Source organism: Xyrauchen texanus, chromosome 38, assembly GCF_025860055.1.
Source record: "Xyrauchen texanus isolate HMW12.3.18 chromosome 38, RBS_HiC_50CHRs, whole genome shotgun sequence".
In the NCBI taxonomy this organism is placed as follows: domain Eukaryota; kingdom Metazoa; phylum Chordata; class Actinopteri; order Cypriniformes; family Catostomidae; genus Xyrauchen; species Xyrauchen texanus.
Genome location: NC_068313.1, coordinates 6,783,344 through 6,803,735, shown reverse-complemented (window position 1 = coordinate 6,803,735; position 20,392 = coordinate 6,783,344). Strand labels below are relative to the sequence as shown.

General features: G+C 40.9%; 1 protein-coding gene across 1 annotated transcript; it reads left to right on the top strand.

Moving 5' to 3' along the window:
* The first annotated feature begins 15,391 nt into the window (after positions 1-15,391).
* On the top strand, positions 15,392-20,108 carry LOC127631439 (skin secretory protein xP2-like). The gene is made up of 5 exons (XM_052109551.1): positions 15,392-15,461; positions 16,432-16,527; positions 16,725-16,737; positions 17,214-17,833; positions 19,761-20,108. Exons 1-5 carry the CDS (start codon positions 15,392-15,394, stop codon positions 19,868-19,870), a joined length of 909 nt encoding a protein of 302 aa, XP_051965511.1. The 3' UTR covers positions 19,871-20,108.
* Positions 20,109-20,392: the final 284 nt, after the last annotated feature.

Genomic DNA, 20,392 nt, shown 5'->3' with positions numbered 1-20,392 from the left:
AAGCAAAATTGAAGATGAGATCTCCTTTATGTCACATTTACATCTCCTAGATATAAATGAGCACTAATTGAGACCAAAGTGGTTTTCTCATTCTTCTCAAATGTCTCTCCTGAGAATTAAGTCTCACATTGAGCACAGTGCAAGTTCTCTAAATTCTCTCACAGCTGTCTCTTTTCCTGATCTCAACTAAGAGAAAAATGAGACATACTGTGCCGCTTTCAAATATGTCTCAGTTTGATCTCAGTTATATCTCAGTGAGAAATATGTCTCATACTGCTCACTGTTTGAGTTCTCAGATTCTCTTACAGTTGTCTCTTTCTAGTGTTTCAGCAAAAAGAAAAAATAGAGTAGTGCAAGCTCTCAAATTAGTCTCAATATGAGACATTATTTAATATTATAGCTCAATCATATCTCAGTTTATCTCAGCGCAAAATTTAAGAAAAGAAGTCAATTCAGGCAAATAATTTGAGATGGTTTACATAATGTTCAATATACAAAATGTGTTGATTTCTGACACAAGCCATACAATTCATTAATTACAATTTTGAGTTCCAAAACGTAACCCATCAAAACATAAGCCATGATGTGCTCAAGAGAGCTTTGCTGTTTCTGTCGTGGAATATCGCGATGATTTTCTCTAAGTCGAAGAAAACTCTCAGAGTCTTGAGTTCCAGATGCCAAAGTTGTAGTTTATTGAGAATCAACAAACATGAGTCCAGTCAGCTGTCTGTCCTGACTCTATCCTCTGAAGGTCTCAGTTATATACATTTGTTATCTTTCTATTTGTTATCTCTGTCCAATGAGGAAGTTACCCTAATCTCTCCCTCATGCCACCAATATGTTTTAATTCTCACTTTAAGTAATTATTGGTGGAAAACTCCCCATCTCTCTATTTTTAAAAAAGACAAAGACATACATTATGCATATGTCTGCAATAACATACATATGTCTGCAAATACATACATACATATTTACGTCATACATATCTACTTAAATGCATTAGTATACGGGACTTTTTCACACAATAAGAGACTCTTTTACACATATCATTCTCCTAGTAATGACGTCAATTTGATCACAAGACAAAGATCACATACATCTGTACTTTTTCCCTTAAGATGACCTGGTGACCTTGTTTGAGCATGTGCTGCAACATTAATACATTATCAGTCAGCAAAAGAGAATACAAGAGATATATTTCATAAATGAATGATATATGACATCAAAAATATGATTATTCTACCTTATGCATATATCAAAAATATGATTATTCTACCATATATTCCCCCCTCTGGGACTAAAAAGTCCCACACACTAAGTCCCTCAAACCAGAGTATAGCCACATAAGCCAGCCAATTTAATTCAACCGCAGCCAAATAGGCTACACACTAAGTTAGCAATACCGTTCTTATGGGACCACACTCTGCAGGATTGTGAACCAAACCTCTCCCTCCACATTTAACTAGAAGGAAGTAAAAGATTCCAATCCTCTACCTATGCCTTTGTTGGGGTGGGAGCTGAAACAAATCAACATATGTGTAATAAGCATGTGCATGCAATTTGAAAGCCTTGCGTTATGTAGAGTACAATTGATTATTCAGAAAACAAAAGATATATAGTGATATTGATATATGCCTATCTAAACATTAACAAGAAGTAATATGCATCCTTCGTTGCCAGAGGAACTCACAGACAATTCCGGTAGCCTGGAGCACTATCTGGTGATGTGTTGGAGCAGACAGCGGGTTTTTAAACCACCAGTTGAGTCTATTTGCTCTTGCAGCCAAGCACTGAGGTGCTCGTCGCTCCTTGCTCCAGACTTCGCACTCATATGTCTTCTCTTGGCAATAACTACATCTTTATATTATGCTTAAACATAGTCATCAAAAATACTACTTCTATTTGGTTAAATACAATGTACGAAAGATATACGTCGTCAATGAGTAAGAAGTAATAAGTAATTGGTTACATTGATAATAGGGAAAATAAGTCAAAAATAACAAACAAAACACCCTCTTACTCCTTTCTTGAGATGTTATCTATGCTGTTATGGAAAATGAAAATACAATAGTCATGCTTTCTCCCTTACTAGCATAAACATGAGAAAAGTATTCAAAAAGAAAAATTCCCCACATTTGTGTTAGTTCTTAATTGTCTTCTCAGTAAATTTCATCAAGTTCATCCAATCCAGGCCCAATGGTACAGTATCTAGTTTCCAAACCTGGGCCCGGTGCTATCATTGAGACAGTCACCATCTGTTTAGCCACTGTTCTAGCCAGTATTGATCTTAAAACTGGTATGACACAGCAAAACAGCAATGCGAATAGGGTCAGTCCTATAACGATTATTATACCTAGTTTCATTAATCCCAACTTCCAGAAACCAAAAAGATCATCGAACCATTGGCCAAACATCTGATCTCTCCCTGCATTAGATTTAACTTCCTTTCTCAGGTCATGCAGTTTCTTCATTGCCTGTGTAAAAGCTCCTTCTGGGGACGTATTATTCGGGATGTAAGTACAGCAATCCGCTCCAAACATAACACATACTCCTCCTTTATCCGCCAGTAACCAATTTAGTGCTTGACGATTTCGCCAAGCCATTTTACTAGTTGCTGCTAATTGGGTTCCTAATGCCTCCAATGCCTCATCAGTATGGTTTATAAATCTCTGTTGGTTATAGTAAATATAATTAATCCACTCTAAATTTTTGTTGGGTGTTACCCATAGGAATATTGACTCAAAGCCTGATTTTATTTCATCCCTAGCTTTAAACTGTTGAGGTATTCCTCTCGGTTGGCCAATTTCATCCAAGTAAACAGCAGGATCTGGGGTGTACGCTCTTTTCACCCTTGATTTGTTGTGGACTAAAGGTTTTGGTGCAGTTTGGATTTCAGAGAGGTCCCATTCTACCATAGTTACTTCTTGTATTAGCCTAACTCTAGCGCACAACCCTTTCCAGTTTTTAGGTAGTGCAGTTTTCAATTGACCTCCCCCACATAACCAAAAGTAGTCCGCTATAGTTTCTGTTTGTTCCTGATGGATCTTCATTGAGGGAGATACTAAGGTTTGATTTTCACATCCAGTAAGGCAATGACCAGCAACTACACCTAAGCATCCTGGAGTTATGTTCGCAGTAAAGTTCTGTCCTAATGTCGCTGTTGCATAATGTGGCCCCCCAAACCTAATTACATTATTGTTAGAAAACATTTCCTCATCTAAATGCCATATTACTGCGCAATTGCACTTAAACTGTCCTACATTCTTTTTTCCCTTAGTCCTGTTAAAACATTCATACTCCAGTTGCTGATTTATCGTAAATGATGATGGGCTTTCTTTATTGTCATTGTCTACTCGTATGTCTAATTTTCTACATTCATCACCCCACCCTATCTGTTTACTGTATTTTTTATATTCTGGGTGACCTAGAAATGCCAAACACTCTGCTGGGCAGAACACGGTTCTTCCTGTATTATCGCAATTTTTGGCATAGTACTCGGCACAGTGTCTGTAATCATACTGATTCGGAACTACTATCAATTTCTTCAAAGGTGAGGGTGAGCACATTACACAATTTGTCATTTCTGCCTGCTTAACTGTATATTTGGCCCATTTGTACCAGTCATTTTGATTTGCATGTTGCAATAGTTCATCTACTCCTGCTGTCTCTATGGGTTCCCAATCATATATTAAATCCGATGGTTTTGTCGTGTTTTGGTTAACTATATTTCCTGCTATCTTTGTAGGCTGACTATTTGGTTGGTACTGCTTAGATAAATTGCTAATCCAGATTTTGTCCTTTTTTGGTTCACCTTTGTTCAATGCGACATGGACCTCCGTTTCTCTCTCTGTGCTTTCCTGCTCCACTGTGGCAAATCCTTCAGCCTCTTCCTCTGCCTCAGTGTGCTCTTCCACTATGTTCGCTTGTTGTTCTTCTATCTCCTCTGCACTCTCTGCAATGTCTCTATCTGGTGCTTGTAGGTCTTCTTCAACCTCGTGGCCTTGATCCTCTCTTTGCTCTTATGCTTCTTCTTCTTCAGGTTCTTGATTTTGTGGCAGGTTCCTCCTACGTACTTTGGTGCAGTGATTTAAATGATACCATGTGTTACTTCCTCTTACCTTCACTGCTGTTGGGTTTGCCTGTACCACTTCATAAGGGCCTTCCCATCTTGGTTCATTCCACCTTCGTCTAAACACTCTCAGGTACACAAGATCTCCAGGACCGATTGAACAAGGTGCATTCTCTTCCTGCCTAGGATTTCTTCTTTGTTCCTGCAAAAAGATTTTTCCATGTATTACCGTCAGTTGTCTCATATATGCTTTCAATTCCATTTCTAGTTGTTCCAAGGATGGACCCTCATAAGGTCCTCTCAGATAAGGCACTGGCATAGGCCTTCCTGTCAGCATTTCATGCGGGGTTAGATTAGTAATTCTGTTTGTATGCGATATTTCATTAATGCCAATGGAAGTGCATCAACCCAATTAAGTCTTGTTTCTTGGCAGATTTTCACAATTTTTGCCTTGAGATTCCCAATTACCCTCTCCACCATCCCCTGCGACTGTGGATGGTAGACACACCCTAGTCGTTGTTTTATTCGCAGCTGTTGTATTACCGTTTTTACTGCTCTTTGAATAAATGCCGAGCCATTATCCGAGCTAATTTGCGACGGTATTCCAAACCTTGGGATAACATCTCTTGTCAGGAATTTAATCACTGTTTGTGCTCCCTGGTCGGCTGAGGGAACTGCTTCTACCCATCTACTGAATCTGTCTATTATCACTAACATATATCTTTTCCCTCTGACTGGTTTTATCATATCTACATAGTCCATCACTAGATGTTTGAATGGGCCCTCCGGTGCTGGAATATGTCCTAATGGAGCGGTTGTACCTTTCCTGACGTTGTGTGTTTCACAAATTTCGCAGCTTGCTAAAAACTCATCTACTGAGGCCTGCAAGTATGGGGACCAGTAGCCCTGCTGTTTTATTTTCCTCACTACCTCACCCCTTGCACAGTGGTCAAATCCGTGTGCATCAGAAATTAGCATGTTCAGAAGTGCTACTGGAGCCAATATCTGCCCCTCATGTGACCTCCATATTCCATTCACGTCCCTTGTCGCCCCCCTCTGCTGCCATTGTGCTAGTTCAGGTGGACCAGCTTGAAGCTGCATCCATGCTATATCTGCTAAACTTGGCTGGACTTGTAATATCACTTGTGGTGCCATTATTGCTACTTTGCATCCTGAAGCTTCTCGGGCATGTTCGTCCGCAGCATTATTTCCTCTAACAACAAAATCCTTGCCTTTTTTGTGGGCCTGGCACTTTACTATAGCCAACCTTTTTGGACTCATCATTGCTGAAATTAATCTGATTATCTGATCTTTATTCTGGATTGGTGCGCATCACTCTTTTTGAACCCTCTCTGTTTCCACACTGCACCAAACAAATGACACACTCCATGCGCATATGCAGAGTCTGTATATACGTTTACTGTTTGATCTTTTGTGAGCAGACAGGCTCTGGTCAGTGCTTTCAATTCTGCCAATTGTGCTGAGCATGGCTGTTCGCAATGCTGAACCACAATTGGTACGAAAGAATCTCCTTGCTTTCTTACCACAGCAAACCCAGCATGATTTCCCAAATGGTCCTTAAAACAAGATCCATTGACAAAGTATTCTACTTCTGCCTCAACCATTGGTATTGATTCCAGGTCAGGCCTCAACCGTGTGAATGCTAACGAATTTGCCACACAATCGTGTGGTGTTCCTTCGTCCTCCAATGGAATATAGTTTGCTGGATTTACAGTGGTACATCTCTTTATAGTCACATCTGGGTATGTCAGCAGTGTTGAATATGCTAAACATCTTGCCTGTGTTAGTACAAATTTCCCATTCTCTATTAGCTCTATTATCTTATGATGAGTGTAGGTCACCACTGGGTATCCCATAGTTACTGTGGAGGCTTTTTCATACGAAAAATAGACTGCAGCCAATCCCTGATAGCATGGCGGGTATCCTTGAGCTACACTGTCCAGTTTTGTACTATAATATGCTATAGGTTGTTTTCGTCTTCCACTACACAGTTCCTGCATTAGTACTGCTGATGCATAACCACTTTTTCTATCCGCTACATACAAATGAAACGGTTTAGTGTAATCTGGGCTTGCTAGTGCAGGTGCTGTTTGCAGTTCTTTTTTTAATGATTCAAAAGCTACCAGTGCATCCGCACCCCAGGTTAGCCTACTTCTAAGATTTTGCTGTCCTGTTTGCTTCATTAGTTCTCTCGCAGGGGGGTTGTTTTCATAGCATAGTCTTCTATCCAATCTGAACTGAATCCTGTCATTCCTAAAAAGGTCATCATTTGCCCCACTGTTTGTGGTTGTGGCGCTTTACTTATGCCCTCCAACTGACTTGGCAATATTGCTTTAGTCTGATGTGCAATGATTCGTCCCAGGTACTCCACCTGGGGTAAACAGTACTGTAACTTGTCTTTTGATACCTTGTGACCCCCTTCAGCCAGTTTAGTAAGGACCTTAATAGTATCCTGATGGCACTGCTCCAGCGTTGGTGAGCAGATCAATAAGTCATCCACATACTGGATCAATGTGCTGTCTATTCTAAGATCTTAATCCTTGTGGTAGTCGTGTGTACGTGAATTGTTTACCTTGATAGGTGAATGCAAAGAGCTGTCTGCTTTCCTCTGCTAAAGGAATACTGAAAAAGGCAGAACACAAATCAATTACAGTGAAATAATTAGCAGCAGGGGGAACATTAGTCAGCAGAGTATGCGGATTGGGTACTTCTGCCGGCCAATCCTCTACTACTTCATTAACTGCCCTCAAATCATGTACTAATCACCACTTTGCTTTTTTGCCTTCGCTACTGGTAGTATAGGTGTATTACAGCAGCTTAATGTTTCTATTAGCACTCCTGCCTTAAGTAGCCCTTCAATAGTACTTTTAATTCCCAATGTTGCCTCTTGTTTAAGTGGGTACTGCTGTTTTCGTGGAGGTCGGGTTCCTGGTTTTATTTTTATTTGTATTGGATTTGCAGATAGTACTAACCCCACATCTGTGTCATGGCGTGACCACAGTTTTACTGGCACTACTTTTTCCATTTCTGCCATCAGCTCTACCATTTTTGAGTCTAATTTTTCAGCAGGTGAAATAACTACTACCTTAGGCGTTCCTATCATTTGGGTGGCACATAGGATCTTTAGATATGTTCTATCTGGTGATTCCATGATAAGAGGATTCTCTGTCCCTTTCCATTGTACCCTCTCTGCTTTCTTCATCATTTGTCCTAAGTCTTTTTGTTCCCTTTATTGGCTCACATAGATTGTCACATGTGGAACAGATTCTGGTATCTGAAACCATTTGTCTATAAAGTCATTATTCTCTATCTTGAGTGCTGCTCCCTCCTGTCCAACTACTATATATTCTGACGTCAAGGTGATTTCTTGTTGTTTTGTTTCATTCAGCCATTTTTCCTCCAATTCTGGCTTTCTTGTTTCATCATACATTAATGTACAATGATGCTCTGCTCCAGGCACATTTGGATCTCCTAACTGTGCCTTAATATATTTTCCCCACTTGTCTGTTGTGTCATTCACTTCTTTTCCTAGATCTCCCAACCAATATACGTTGGCTTGTGGACATTGGGGTTCAGGTTGTTTTGTCACTGTCATTTGTTTCACCCCTCTGTCATCAATGTAGATCCCTTCTGGAGTGCACCATATCTGTAAGTTCATTTTGCATATAGCGTCTCTTCCCAATAAGTTCACTGGTGTATTTTCTGATATTAGAATTGGGATGTTTACTGCTTTTCCTTTTACTTCTATGTTTACTGGAGCCGTCATTGGAATCAATTGTGTTTGTCCCGAGAATCCTACTGTCTTTACATATTTTCCAGACCGGGGGAGGTGAGAGGCATAACTTGGACTTATACACGTAAAAGTGGCTCCAGTATCTAACATAACCGGTGTTACTTTGCCCTCTATCTTAACCTTCATTATTGGTTCTTGATCAGCATCAGTTGATATCATTGGAAGCTGACCCCTCCCCGTAGGATTCTCTGGGCATCCCTAGTAACCTTGCGGCGGTCCGCGCCATGGATTGACGGGACCCGGGGCCTGCTGCTGCTGCTGAGGGCCCTGCTGCCAGTCGTTGGTATTTGCCTGGTGCGCTTGTGGCCAGGGGTTCATCGGGCATTCTCTTTTTCGGTGTCCCACTTGGTTACACCCCCAACATACATTTGTTGGGCCGTTATCATAATTCTGTCTTCCTCTTCCTCTTCCCCCTTGGTACTGTCGATTCCATCTTCTGTTCATTTGATTGGGGAAATGATATATCACAGCTGGCATGGGCTGTTGCATTATCTGGCTCTGCATAGGTATCGGATTCTGTACACTTGGTACAGGAGCCATTGGTGTTGCCTGGACTGTTGGTACAGGTTGATATATGGGCACAGGCTGTGCGCAGGGAATCATAGGTGTAACTGTCTCACTTGAGGTCATCTGAGCCTGTGCACTGATCGGAGTTTGTAATGCTGTATTTACTGGTGCCATTACAGAGGTTGGTGCATCTTTTCCTTTTAATGCTGCTTGAATTCTTTTCTTGTTTCCTGTTAGTTCTTCCAATTGCAACTGTTCCAGTTTCTAACGTATGTCCTTCTCTTGTTGCTTTAGTTTTTCTTCATTTCGTCTGTGTTGTTCCACTGCATGTGTCACATGAGCACAGAACTCTTTCTGTGTCTTAGTAGTCAACCCCACCACATCTTCCAGCTTGTCCTTTACTGGTATAGGCATAGCCTCTATTATAGCCATTCGGAACACAGCTGTCATCCAGGGATCTTTCTCTGGATCTTTTTCCATTTCCAGCTTCCATCTTTTTAGCTCTCATTCGATATAGGCTTTTGGGTTTTCAGTTGTTCCCAGTGGCTCTCCTTTTATTGATTTCGGGTCTAGGTTGGTGGGAAATTCCTCTCTCAGGGCCTTCCAGATGACATTTCGGCATCTGCTGAATGGTATTTCATCATACTTTGTGTTATCCGCTGCATTTCCCATTTTGGCTTTTTCTAGTATTTCTGCCATTTTGCCTCCTCCAATGCATCTTGCAAGAAGTGCTTTAATGTCTCCCAGGCCCAGCTGACTGCTCGCTCCTCAACATCTCTAATCCACCTTCCTGCTCCTTCATATATGTCAGGAAGGGCTGCCAGTAATCCTTCGAGATCATGGTTGGCCCATGTCACATAGCAGTCATAATTTCCTTTTATCATGATGGGACATTGTGACGACATTGCCCTGTTATGTCGTCTAACTGGTCTTTCCACTTCCTCTTCACCTGGCCATTCTTCATCATCCTCTCCAGCAGATTCCACATCAGTTTTGACCATTCTTCCTGCCATTCTCTGCCATTTTAGCTTAGTCTTTTCTGGCACGTCTTCAAGATAAAGCCGTCCTGTAACCTGTTTCACCTTTCCTTTTGTCCGATATCCCAGGGTGTTTATGTCTGGAGCGATATGCTCTCTTCTTTTTGTCGACCTTCTCATGTTTTCCAACATCTCTTCTTCCTTTCTCATGGAGTCTGATAGTTTCCATGACTTGGCCCTGATGCTGGTCATATCTTCTCTCATTTTCCGCTGCTTTCTCACACCTTCTTTCACTCTTGGTGATATTGTCATGTCGTCATCTGTCTCAAGTTCTATTAGGTTGTCGTCTTCAGATGTACTTTCTTGCTCTTTTTGTTTTCTTTGTCCTTTGTTCTGTTGTTCCACACACCCTTTTATTCCTTCTATTATTGCTTCCTGGCATTGTTTATCCAATTCATCCCTTATTCTTCGTTGGCTTAACATCTCTTGGTGCATTTCTCGACCGGATCCTTCTGGCCCTTCCCATCTTTGACGTGGCGTCCATTGGCCCTTTGTGCTGTCTTGTTCTGATCCCATTGCTTCCCCATTATTGTGGCTCGTGGTCCCTCTCAGTTTGATGTCTGGGTATAGATTTGCTGGTTCTTCTTCTGACTCTATTGGCACTTTCTCAGTGACTTCTATTTCTCCAGCCATGTGTACTTCCCCCTTAAACTCCATCATAGGCATTTGCAAATTCCCTTTCGTCTCCATTGTTGGTGCATAGGGAGGGGGTCTCTCTCCTTTTTCTTCATCCACCTTTTTTCCTTCCCTTTCCTGTTTTATTATTTCTATCCCCTTGGTCTTGAACATATGGAGCATCGTTAGTTCCCTATCTCGTTTCATTATCCTTTTCTGGCTCTTAACTTTTGGTTTATGATTTTTTATCAATGCTTCCATTTCTCTACATATTCCCACATCAAATGTCCCCTCTGCTGGCCACTTTGTGTTCAGCCCCTTCGTTCTTCCTTCCCATTTTCTAGACATCTCTTTTATCACCTCTCTATACATTGGAAACTCCATGCATATCTGATCTATTGGTGTTGGTGCCATTTTACTATCCCTCTATGTTTTCTTTATAATAATTCAGTACCTCTTTAACCCCAGAGCGTTCTATTCTGCTATGCTAATCTTCACCAGGCTGGTCAGACGAGGACCACTAAAAGTATCCGACCCCTGACTTCCCCTGGGCTTTTTCTGGGTTGAGGAATTTCCTTCTTCTTAGATATTTTAATACTGCTACTTTTACTTGCTTTTACTTGTTGGTTCTTCTTCTGGTCTTGGTCCACTCTGATTATTTTTCGTCCAAATAGTGTCACTCCTCAGGGTTATTAAATCACTGCTCCAGGCTCTTTTCACAACACTCCTGACTTGTTGCAATTACCTCTCCTGCCCAGTGCATGAAAGTAAGACATGAGGTTAATTTATTTAACTTCTTTTGCACCCTTCTTAACCAATTGCCAGCCCTCTATGTCGTTATTATTAAACAGGAGGGAACCCAAAAAATCTTATCCTGTCTCTCTGTGCGTGCTCAAAAGCCCTCCCTTTACTGCTCTCTGTTCTGGCTCTATCAGCCCCTCCCCTTTCTCCCTCCCAGCACTCAGTCCCCAGCATACTGTGAGAGAGAGAAAGAGAGAGAGACAATCAACTATTATGCTCATTTACTTTAATCTCACCAGCTACACTATTGATTTTATTTATTATAAGTACTATTTATATATTCATCTTTTGTTTATCATCACTTCTTCTTACAGTTATTTATTATCCTTTGTTTCTTTTCTTTACACTCTTTTGTTATTCTCTTTATTTTTATTTTTATCAACTCATATTTTTCTTATTCTTTTATTTTATTATTTGCTTATGTTCCCTCTTTTATTATTTATATGGTTTCACTTTATTTCTTCTCAAAACCAACTATTTGTTTATTTAAGCTTTATTTTTGCCATTACAGTCTCTTTGTGAATTACAAGATTTTTTTTTTAAAAGTGACTACACATTACTTATTTTTATACATGCACTTGGATACAAAGTCTGATCTGGTTAACATACTTATACATTGCTTCTTTCTTATACACACAGCATAGTTATAAGTGTATAAACTAATACATTAATTCTTCTGACTATTTAATTTTTCTCATGCATTACACTTTCATGTGTGGTTACATATTTATCTAAACATGAACATTACATCATTCTTACTTAAGGATTACATTACTGTAAATGTCTTTATTAATGATACCCTCTAAGTTTTGCATTCTATCTTATTTCATGCATATCTATATTTCTCTATCCCAGCGTGCCCCCTATTGGTTATTTGGCTGTCTCTCATATATGTCCAGCCATGTCTGCCTTATTTCTGCTGGGGGATCCAGGCAAATTCTCACCTCAAACACTCCTACTGTCCCTTCTATTACAGTGGCTGGTACAATCTCCCCTTCATTATTTTCCTTAAATATTACATTCCTGACTCTGTTCAATATCTCTAAGCTCACATTTTTCAAGATTGTCACGCCTTCTCCCACTGGTCTCTCCAGAGTTTCCCAATAATGGGTCACTTCAGTGCTAAGATAAGGGATTTGCACTTGTTTAGCTGACTTTCTTATTTCTATCCCAAAGGTGTCCAGCTGTTCCCCAAATCCTGCCTGGCAGAGTCTTTCTATGCCTGTTATAAAGGTTCCAAGACACAAGTTCTCCATTGTGACTTCCAACCAGTTTACAAAAGGCCATTCTTGTTCTAATTCTGGTAAATTTACTATCTTAGTCAAACCTCTCAACAGTGCCTTCTTTTTGTCTAATGTCAATTGTCTTCTCTGTCCCGTGTAATCTACATACTCTGTTTCCCTCCAAAAATGATCACGTATGCCCTTTGACTCTATCAATGTCTTTTCCAATTCTCTCTCCCATTCTTCAGGTCCCCGTCGATCTTCACATCTCACAAATTTCATGGGTCTCTGCATTTTCTCTTTAGTTTTGTTTACTGCAATGGAAAACATTTTTCCTTCATTCTATTTTCCCAACTCATTCTTACTTTTAGTTTGTGTTATTTTTCTTGTTGCACCTGATTCTCTGCATTATTCTGCGTTTGCACACAACACATCATCAGCACTGTGATCATGCATTTAAATAAGCACATAGACAATGCGGTTAGTAGTATAAAAACACATGCACCAACAACATAGTTAGTTATACACATTATTCATTATCTCAAAACATGCACATAGTTCAACAATTCCCCCGTTTTCTGCACAGTCCGGGTTCCATCAAAAACACTTCAAAAATAGCTAAATCTACCACCTGGAGGACTTTTACGCAAATTTCAACCACCCGAGTTAGGATTTTCACCTGTACAGGATTTTCTCTGCCACTTCTTGGCTAAACCTTGAATAAATGCACCTAACCGGGAATTTTCACGCGTCGTCGCTTCTCGACTCACCTCCAGGCCCAGAGTTGCTTCTCAACTCTTTTTTTAGTCGCTTCTCGACTTTTTAATAACTTTCAGTCGCTTCTCGACTCTTTAAATAACATTCAATCGCTTCTCGACTCTTTAAATAATATTTCTCAAATAATCCCATCCCAAATTATTTGAAATCTGGAACTCGTCTCTATTTTAGCCAATTAGTTCGAATGATTCTATGTCCGGACTGGCAAAAGTCTTAGGGAAGCCACTTACTGGGACTCGCTACCACAGATCACACAAAAACACCTTAAGCAAAGATGTTTACCTCAGTTTCTGGCGCCGGTGTTTCTGTGCGATTCGTGCAAGCCGTCCCACCAGCGACCTCTACCCCCTTGACCTCAAGGCCAGTCCCTTCGTGGTCGCCAAAGATATGTTGTGGAATATCGCGATGATTTTCTCTAAGTCGAAGAATACTCTCAGAGTCTTGAGTTCCAGATGCCAAAGTTGTAGTTTATTGAGAATCAACAAACATGAGTCCAGTCAGCTGTCTGTCCTGACTCTATCCTCTTAAGGTCTCAGTTATATACCTTTGTTATCTTTCTATCTGTTATCTCTGTGCAATGAGGAAGTTACCCTAATCTCTGCCTCATGCCACCAATATGTTTTAATTCTCACTTTAAGTAATTATTGGTGGAAAACTCCCCATCTCTCTATTTTTAAAAAAGACAAAGACATACATTATGCATATGTCTGCAATAACATACATATGTCTGCAAATACATACATACATATTTACTTAAATGCATTAGTATACGGGACTTTTTCACACAATAAGAGACTCTTTTACACATATCATTCTCCTAGTAATGATGTCAATTTGATCACAAGACAAAGATCACATACATCTGTACTTTTTCCCTTAAGATGACCTGGTGACCTTGTTTGAGCATGTGCTGCAACATTAATACATTATCAGTAAGCAAAAGAGAATACAAGAGATATATTTCATAAATGAACGATATATGACATCAAAAATATGATTATTCTACCATATTTCTTCCAAACTCGAGCCATTTCTGCCCCACACTCCACAGCGGGCAGTGCAGTAACCGCCGAAAAAAGAAGAAGAAGCTGAACGTTGCACACGCGGGAGACGTGACCGGTAGCGCCAAGATCCGCCCTACGAAGCAGCTCATTGCATGGCTCACGATTGATTAGACTTTTCACCTCGAGTGGTTAAGGTTAGGATAGCGGATTGAACAAATAAAATTTTTTTTTTATAAATTTTATAGAATACAGGGCTTTTAAAAAGAATTTAATAGTATAAAGGAAATATAATATGTGGGTATACTCCAGTCCAGCGGTGGCCGTAATACAACAACAAGTTGTCAACCGCCAGATAAAAATAGGAGAAGAAGAAGAAGATTGGAGGGCGGGTCTTGGCGCCAATTCGTAATTTCGCTGGGGTTAGAGAAGTGCGTTGGTCACTGCTGCTGCACCTGTTGGCTTTTGCCCCTGCCACGCCGAAGAGGTAAGAATGAAATTCTTTTGACATTATCATAATAATGGAAGGTGGGGATTAGGTAATTAGGTGTCTGTCCAAAAAGTAATTGACAAAGAAACTCCGAACTAGGGCTGCACGATATGAGGAAAAGCTGCGATGTGCGATAACATTGTTTAATATTGCGATGACGATATGACTTGCGATAAATGTGATAGTTAACTATACTGTTCCCATGTCTTAGTGCTTTAATAGGTTCTTTGCTTGATAGGTCAAACGTTTATTACCTGCCTGGTTCAGAATACACGATTTTAGCGCGATTTTGGCACGATCCGTTTGACGTATGGGTGTCGTGGAGATTTGTAATAACGACAACGGGCGTCGGGACGCAAGATTTAATCGTTTCATCTCGTATAGTGTGTCATAGTGGGCGACAACCTACGTCGCGTCTGCGATGCTTCACGACAGAAAGACTATAGCATGTTTAATTCTTTAACGGTCCTCCACGACGGGTTGAATATGTGAGCGAGACGAGAGTGAGTGAGTGAGAGTGCAACAGTGAGTGTGTGTGTGTGCGCCAGTGAGCGTGTGTGTGTGTGTGCGCGAGTGAGTGAGTGAGTGAGCGAGCGAGCACGAGTGAGTGAGCGAGGGACAGTGAGTGTGTGTGTGTGTGTGTGTGTGTGTGTGTGTGTGCGGAGTGAGTGAGCGAGGGACAGTGAGTGTGTGTGTGTGTGTGTGCACGAGTGAGTGAGCGAGGGACAGTGAGTGTGTGTGTGTGTGTGTGCGCGAGTGAGTGAGCGAGGGACAGTGAGTGTGTGTGTGTGTGCGCGAGTGAGTGAGTGAGCGAGCGAGCGCGAGTGAGCGAGGGACAGTGAGTGTGTGTGTGTGTGTGTTTGTGTGTCTGTGCGTGCGAGTGAATGTGTGTGTGTGTGACGGCACGCGATGACTGGTCGGAAAGCAACGTGTAGTCTGACATGTTTCTTGTCCATGACACGACAAGATTTTAGGAGTCAAAAACGTGTAATCTGAACATTATTCATCGTGTCAGGCTGTCTGTTGCGATGTGTTCATCACGGGAGTTCATATCGCGATGACGATGAAAATTCGATGTATCGTTCAGCCCTACTCCGAACTGTATTCAGCCCGTCGAAAATGGGATGGTTGGCTAAGTTAGCTAATGTTAACGTTAGCTAATGGCTAATGTTAGGTTCTACATTGCATATCAAACTGGGGGTCCTTGAAATGAAAACAGTTTGAGAACTGGCGATCGGTGGATCTTAATTGGGGAAGCTGAGCTCATATTAATGACCGGACTGGGAGAAACAGGACGGTGTCGCACGCTGAGTTGGTGGCAGCTGCGGCCGGTAGATCTTAATTTGCTAGGGCGGGTTCATGTTACGCTCGGGACTGGAGCTTATGGAACGGGCCGCAATGCACAAAACCCAGTATGCAATACCATTCTGTTTCGTTCCATTCGCTCCAGTCCCGAGCGTAACATGAACTCGCCCTAGCTAATTAAGATCCACCTGTGGTGGCTGCCAACAACTCAGTGTGGAATACCATTCCGTTTCGCCCAGTACGCGAGCAGTACACTTGTGAAATATCTAACTGAAATATTGATTAGCCTACATGTTACCAGATGTTCATTTATTTTATTCATTTTCTTTGACTGTGAAATTCTAGGGTGTGGCAATTCTTGAAAACCATGATTTGATTTGACTTTTGATTTAAAAAAAATAAAGGTCACGATTTAATTAAATTTAAATTTGACTAAGTTGACTGGACTCGCCCTCCTATTTTTGCTCTACAGTAGCTAAATATCTCTGAAATTTCAGATCTGCAAGTTCATAAATATTGTGTCACGAGTCCGTATGTTGTGAGCAGATTTTCTGCCAAAGCTCACCCAAGAATAGGGATGCTATCATGGTTCATGATCTTTAAATTATTTTAATCTTGGTGGTTTTATAGGTTATAAAACTAACAATCAATTAGGAAAATAATTTGATTTGATTTTTGCTCATTTTGATACCATTCTTGCCTCAAAGATATGAAGTGAATTAGGTTAAAATAGTGTCTATTTATATTTATACTTAGCGTTAATGATCTAAAATGTATTTTTTTCATTAACAGGATGGAGAAAAAACAAAGTGCTGGCAAAAAAGAGGCTACGGGTTCCCACTCAGAAAATGAAGGACCTGAACTGCCCTCTCCCAAATGAGCAATCTGGTAAGTATTAACGTAATAGTTTCTGTTACATACGGGGGTAATAATCATAACATTATTGTCCAAATAATGTCTAAAAATACCAGTCTAAATTGTTGTGGCCAAATAGAAATAGAAATTAAACATATTCTCTCTCTCTCTCTCTCTCTCTCTCTCTCTCTCTCTCTCAGGAGATGGTCAGACACAAGTGGATTAATCAGTTTGTCCAATAATGTAAGACAGGAAACAAAGGAGCTGCCTTAAATTCAGGAAGTAGTGGAGCTGTGCGTAGAGCCCATTACTGTATTTCAGTAAATAGTATGTGAGTGACTCGTGGGCCCTGATGAAAATTATTTGCTATTATTTTTGCTTAATGATCAGAATCGTTTACGTTCATCTTTTTACGAGCTCACATGTCACAACATATTGTGATCTTGTTGATCAGCTATTTCCAGTATTGAAATGTTTTATGTTTTTAAAGTATAAAATGATTATAAATATGGCAGATTTTGGTCATAGTACATTTATTTTCATTATTGGTACTGGCCATCATATACATAAAAAGAGTAGACAGCCCCAGTTGTCAAGGCAGCATCTACCCTTCATTTATGTCTATGCCAGTCAGTTCTATGTAGTTATTGGTCAAATCTCTTCTGGGCAATTTGTGTTTACAGAAATGTCATTTCTGGTTCCATGTAATTTTATTATAGCTCTGCCAAAGGGGGGACCATTGGTCCATCACCCTACAGAGGCCATACACCCAGCCCATCACTGTATGACCTCAACACCTCTGGTCCATCACCTGGTGGAGGCCATACACCCAGCCCATCACCGTACAGCCTCAACACCTCTGGTCCATCACCTGGTGGAGGCCATGCACCCAGCCCATCACCGTACAGCCTCAACACCTCTGGTCCATCACCTGGTGGAGGCCATGCAGCCAGCCCATCAGCGTACAGCCTCAACACCATTGGTCCATCACCCTACAGAGGCCATGCACCCAGCCCATCACCGTACAGCCTCAACACCTCTGGTCCATCACCTGGTGGAGGCCATACACCCAGCCCATCACCGTACAGCCTCAACACCTCTGGTCCATCACCTGGTGGAGGCCATACACCCAGCCCATCACTGTATGACCTCAACACCTCTGGTCCATCACCTGGTGGAGGCCATACACCCAGCCCATTACTGTTTCATGCACTTTTTGATCATTTCTTCACTGTTGAGGAGTGTCAAAATGCAGTGCCCTTTGGTCGCCCTGGCAACAACCCCTCAGGAAAGGAAGGAAAGCAGGTCCTTGACTGTAAAAAAGTTGACGGAATCCTAAGTAAGTTTTTTCAAAATTAGGCTCTGTGTGTTTTTAGGCCACGATATTGGGAATGATTATATCCAATCATGACAGTGTAGCAATGATTGATGAAAAGTCTGCGAAACTACTTCTGGCAGACAACTCATGCTGATCAGCTGATCAGTCACATGCCCTCCTCATCCAAATAGGGCGGGCTGTTTAACCCCCCAAGCTTACCTTCTCATCCCTGGCTATGCTTCTGCTGCCGTTGCTACTTCCTGCTCTGCTGCCTTGCTGCTGCATACATCTTGCTGCTGCTGCTGTCACCCATTAGCCCTCCAGGATTTTGCAGGCTTTTTTTGTGATTGTTGCGGGCTAAAATGCCTAATATTGTGGCAGGTTTTCTAAAAAGTTGTGATGAAAGTTGCAATTTTTTTTATAGGTTAAAACTGCAAAGGTAGATAGATTTTTACCTAAAGTGCTCATATTATGCTTTTTGTATTTTTCACTTTCCTTTATTGTGATATACAGGTGCTGGTCATATAATTAGAATATCATCAAAAATTTGATTTATATCAGTAATTCCATTCAAAAAGTGAAACTTGTATAATGTATACATTCATTCCACACAGACTGATATATATCAAGTGTTTTATTTCTTTTAATTTTGATGATTATAACTGACAACTAATGAATTCTCCGCGTATATTTAGTCGTGGCAAAGTGTTTTTTAATTGTCGATTTCTGTTTATGTTTGACAACTATATTGCACATCTTTCAAAACAGTTTACCCCCGCTTTCGTAAAGAACACCTGGGGGGTATTGCACAAAACTAGGATAAGGGATTAAGCTGGGATTTTCCAGTTATCCTGGATGAATTTAGTCTTGACTTGTTTGCACAAAAGCAGAGGCACCTTAGTTACCATGGAGATTTATTCTGTGCAGCTAGCCTGCTCCAGACCAGGCTAACAGCCAGGATTTATTAATCCTGGGGCCTTTTCTGTTCACTCAGCAGTAGTTTTATCTTATTGTTATCAGCCTGTATTAAAATACAATAGGTGCATAATTGATGTTCAGTTAAGCACTATTACTATTTAAAGTTGTGACCAAGCCAAGATGCACATACTAGACTTGGACAAGCCTCGCTTTTTCAGTTATCCTGGATTTGTTAAATTCTACTTTTGTGCAATAGCCCCCTGGATACTGTTTTTCACCGCCTTTTGCTGTTATTTTTGTAGGCAAATGTGAGACATTGGTAGCACACATACATGTCTGCGGCGTCTTCTGAACAAAACAAGTGACTTTGCTAACGTATGACAACGCCCTTTGCAGGAGACCGCAATGATTGGTCAAAGTTGCAGAAACGTTGCGGTGATTGGTCCAAATTGCAAATCGCACTGAATTCACAGGGATTTGTTGAATTTGCGTTAATAGTTGCGATCGCGACATCGCGAAATCCTGGAGGGACTGATTAGGTTTTGCAAACCCACCTCCTCCCCAGCATCCACCTTTGAGCTCTGTCTTCATGATCCCCTGCAGGAGGTCTGCTTCATTCCCTGTAATGTCTTGCAAAGCAGATCATTCAGGGAACAAATTACTGAGTCAGAGCCTGATGCCCAACCTGCTGCATCCATGCTCAAGGATACTGTGCTTCAGCTTGCAATGCTTATAAATTATTTGTTCTAATTTCAGAGTTGTCTGACTAAACTGTCAGAATAGAAGTTTAAAACCAGAAATGAAGTTTTATCCAGTATCACTTTATAGCACCTTTAAGGATAACACTGTTGTTTTATTTATATTCATGATTGGCCAAAAAATCTTACTTGCTGATTTGCAATTCTTTGAACTGAAATGGACGTCTCACTGTGTTATTTCCTTTTAACCTGAAGTGCAGTTGTATATGGTCTATGTGGTAATTTTTTTTGTCAAATTACTCATGACAGATTTTAATGCTCTTGTCTTACAGCTTATATCCTGAGATGTGCAACTCTACCGGACTGGGAACCAATTGAGGAGGCCAAGCTCAAGAAAGCCTTTGTGAACAAATGTAGGGCCAGAGCAGGCTCCAAGGAGTAGGCCACTGATATAGCCTGTCCTATGTGGACCGCTATCTCTCTCTCTCTACCCCTTCTTTTATTTTTCTTATTCGTTTTCATGGTAATATGTTAATATAGTTAGTAGTAGTAGGCAACGGGACTGCCAGACCGGTAATGACCATGGCAAATTCACATACGGTAGTCTACTGCCGGCAACGGCACCGATCGGGTCAGAATGAACACCATCAACGACAACAACTCCTATTGGCTGCTCCCATTCACCTCTGGTTCAACCTCAGAGTTGGTACATTCCCTTTCTGGTTGTTGATATTTGTAAATTTGTCTTGGTGTTTGTAAAAGTGTGTTCTTGGTAATTTGTTTTCTGAAATTTAAATTTGTTTCGGGACTTGTAAATGTGTTATGGTAATGTCATTTGTTTTATGATATGTAAAAATGTTTTCTAAAATTTAAATTGGTCTCAAGCTCTGTAAAAGTGTTTCAGATTTTGTAATGTTAGTTTGCACCTCCAGGCCACCGTACTTTTCATGTGTGTGTGAGCCAA

Bases quoted from the DNA above. Each gene is read 5' to 3' on its own strand.
- LOC127631439 (XM_052109551.1), top strand. From the start codon at position 15,392: ATGACGATGAAAATTCGATGTATCGTTCAGCCCTACTCCGAACTGTAT. The intron at 15,462-16,431 runs GTTGGCTAAGTT...TTTCATTAACAG, and splicing joins AGCCCGTCGAAAATGGGATG to GATGGAGAAAAAACAAAGTG. The intron at 17,834-19,760 runs GTAAGTTTTTTC...CTTGTCTTACAG, and splicing joins AAAAGTTGACGGAATCCTAA to CTTATATCCTGAGATGTGCA.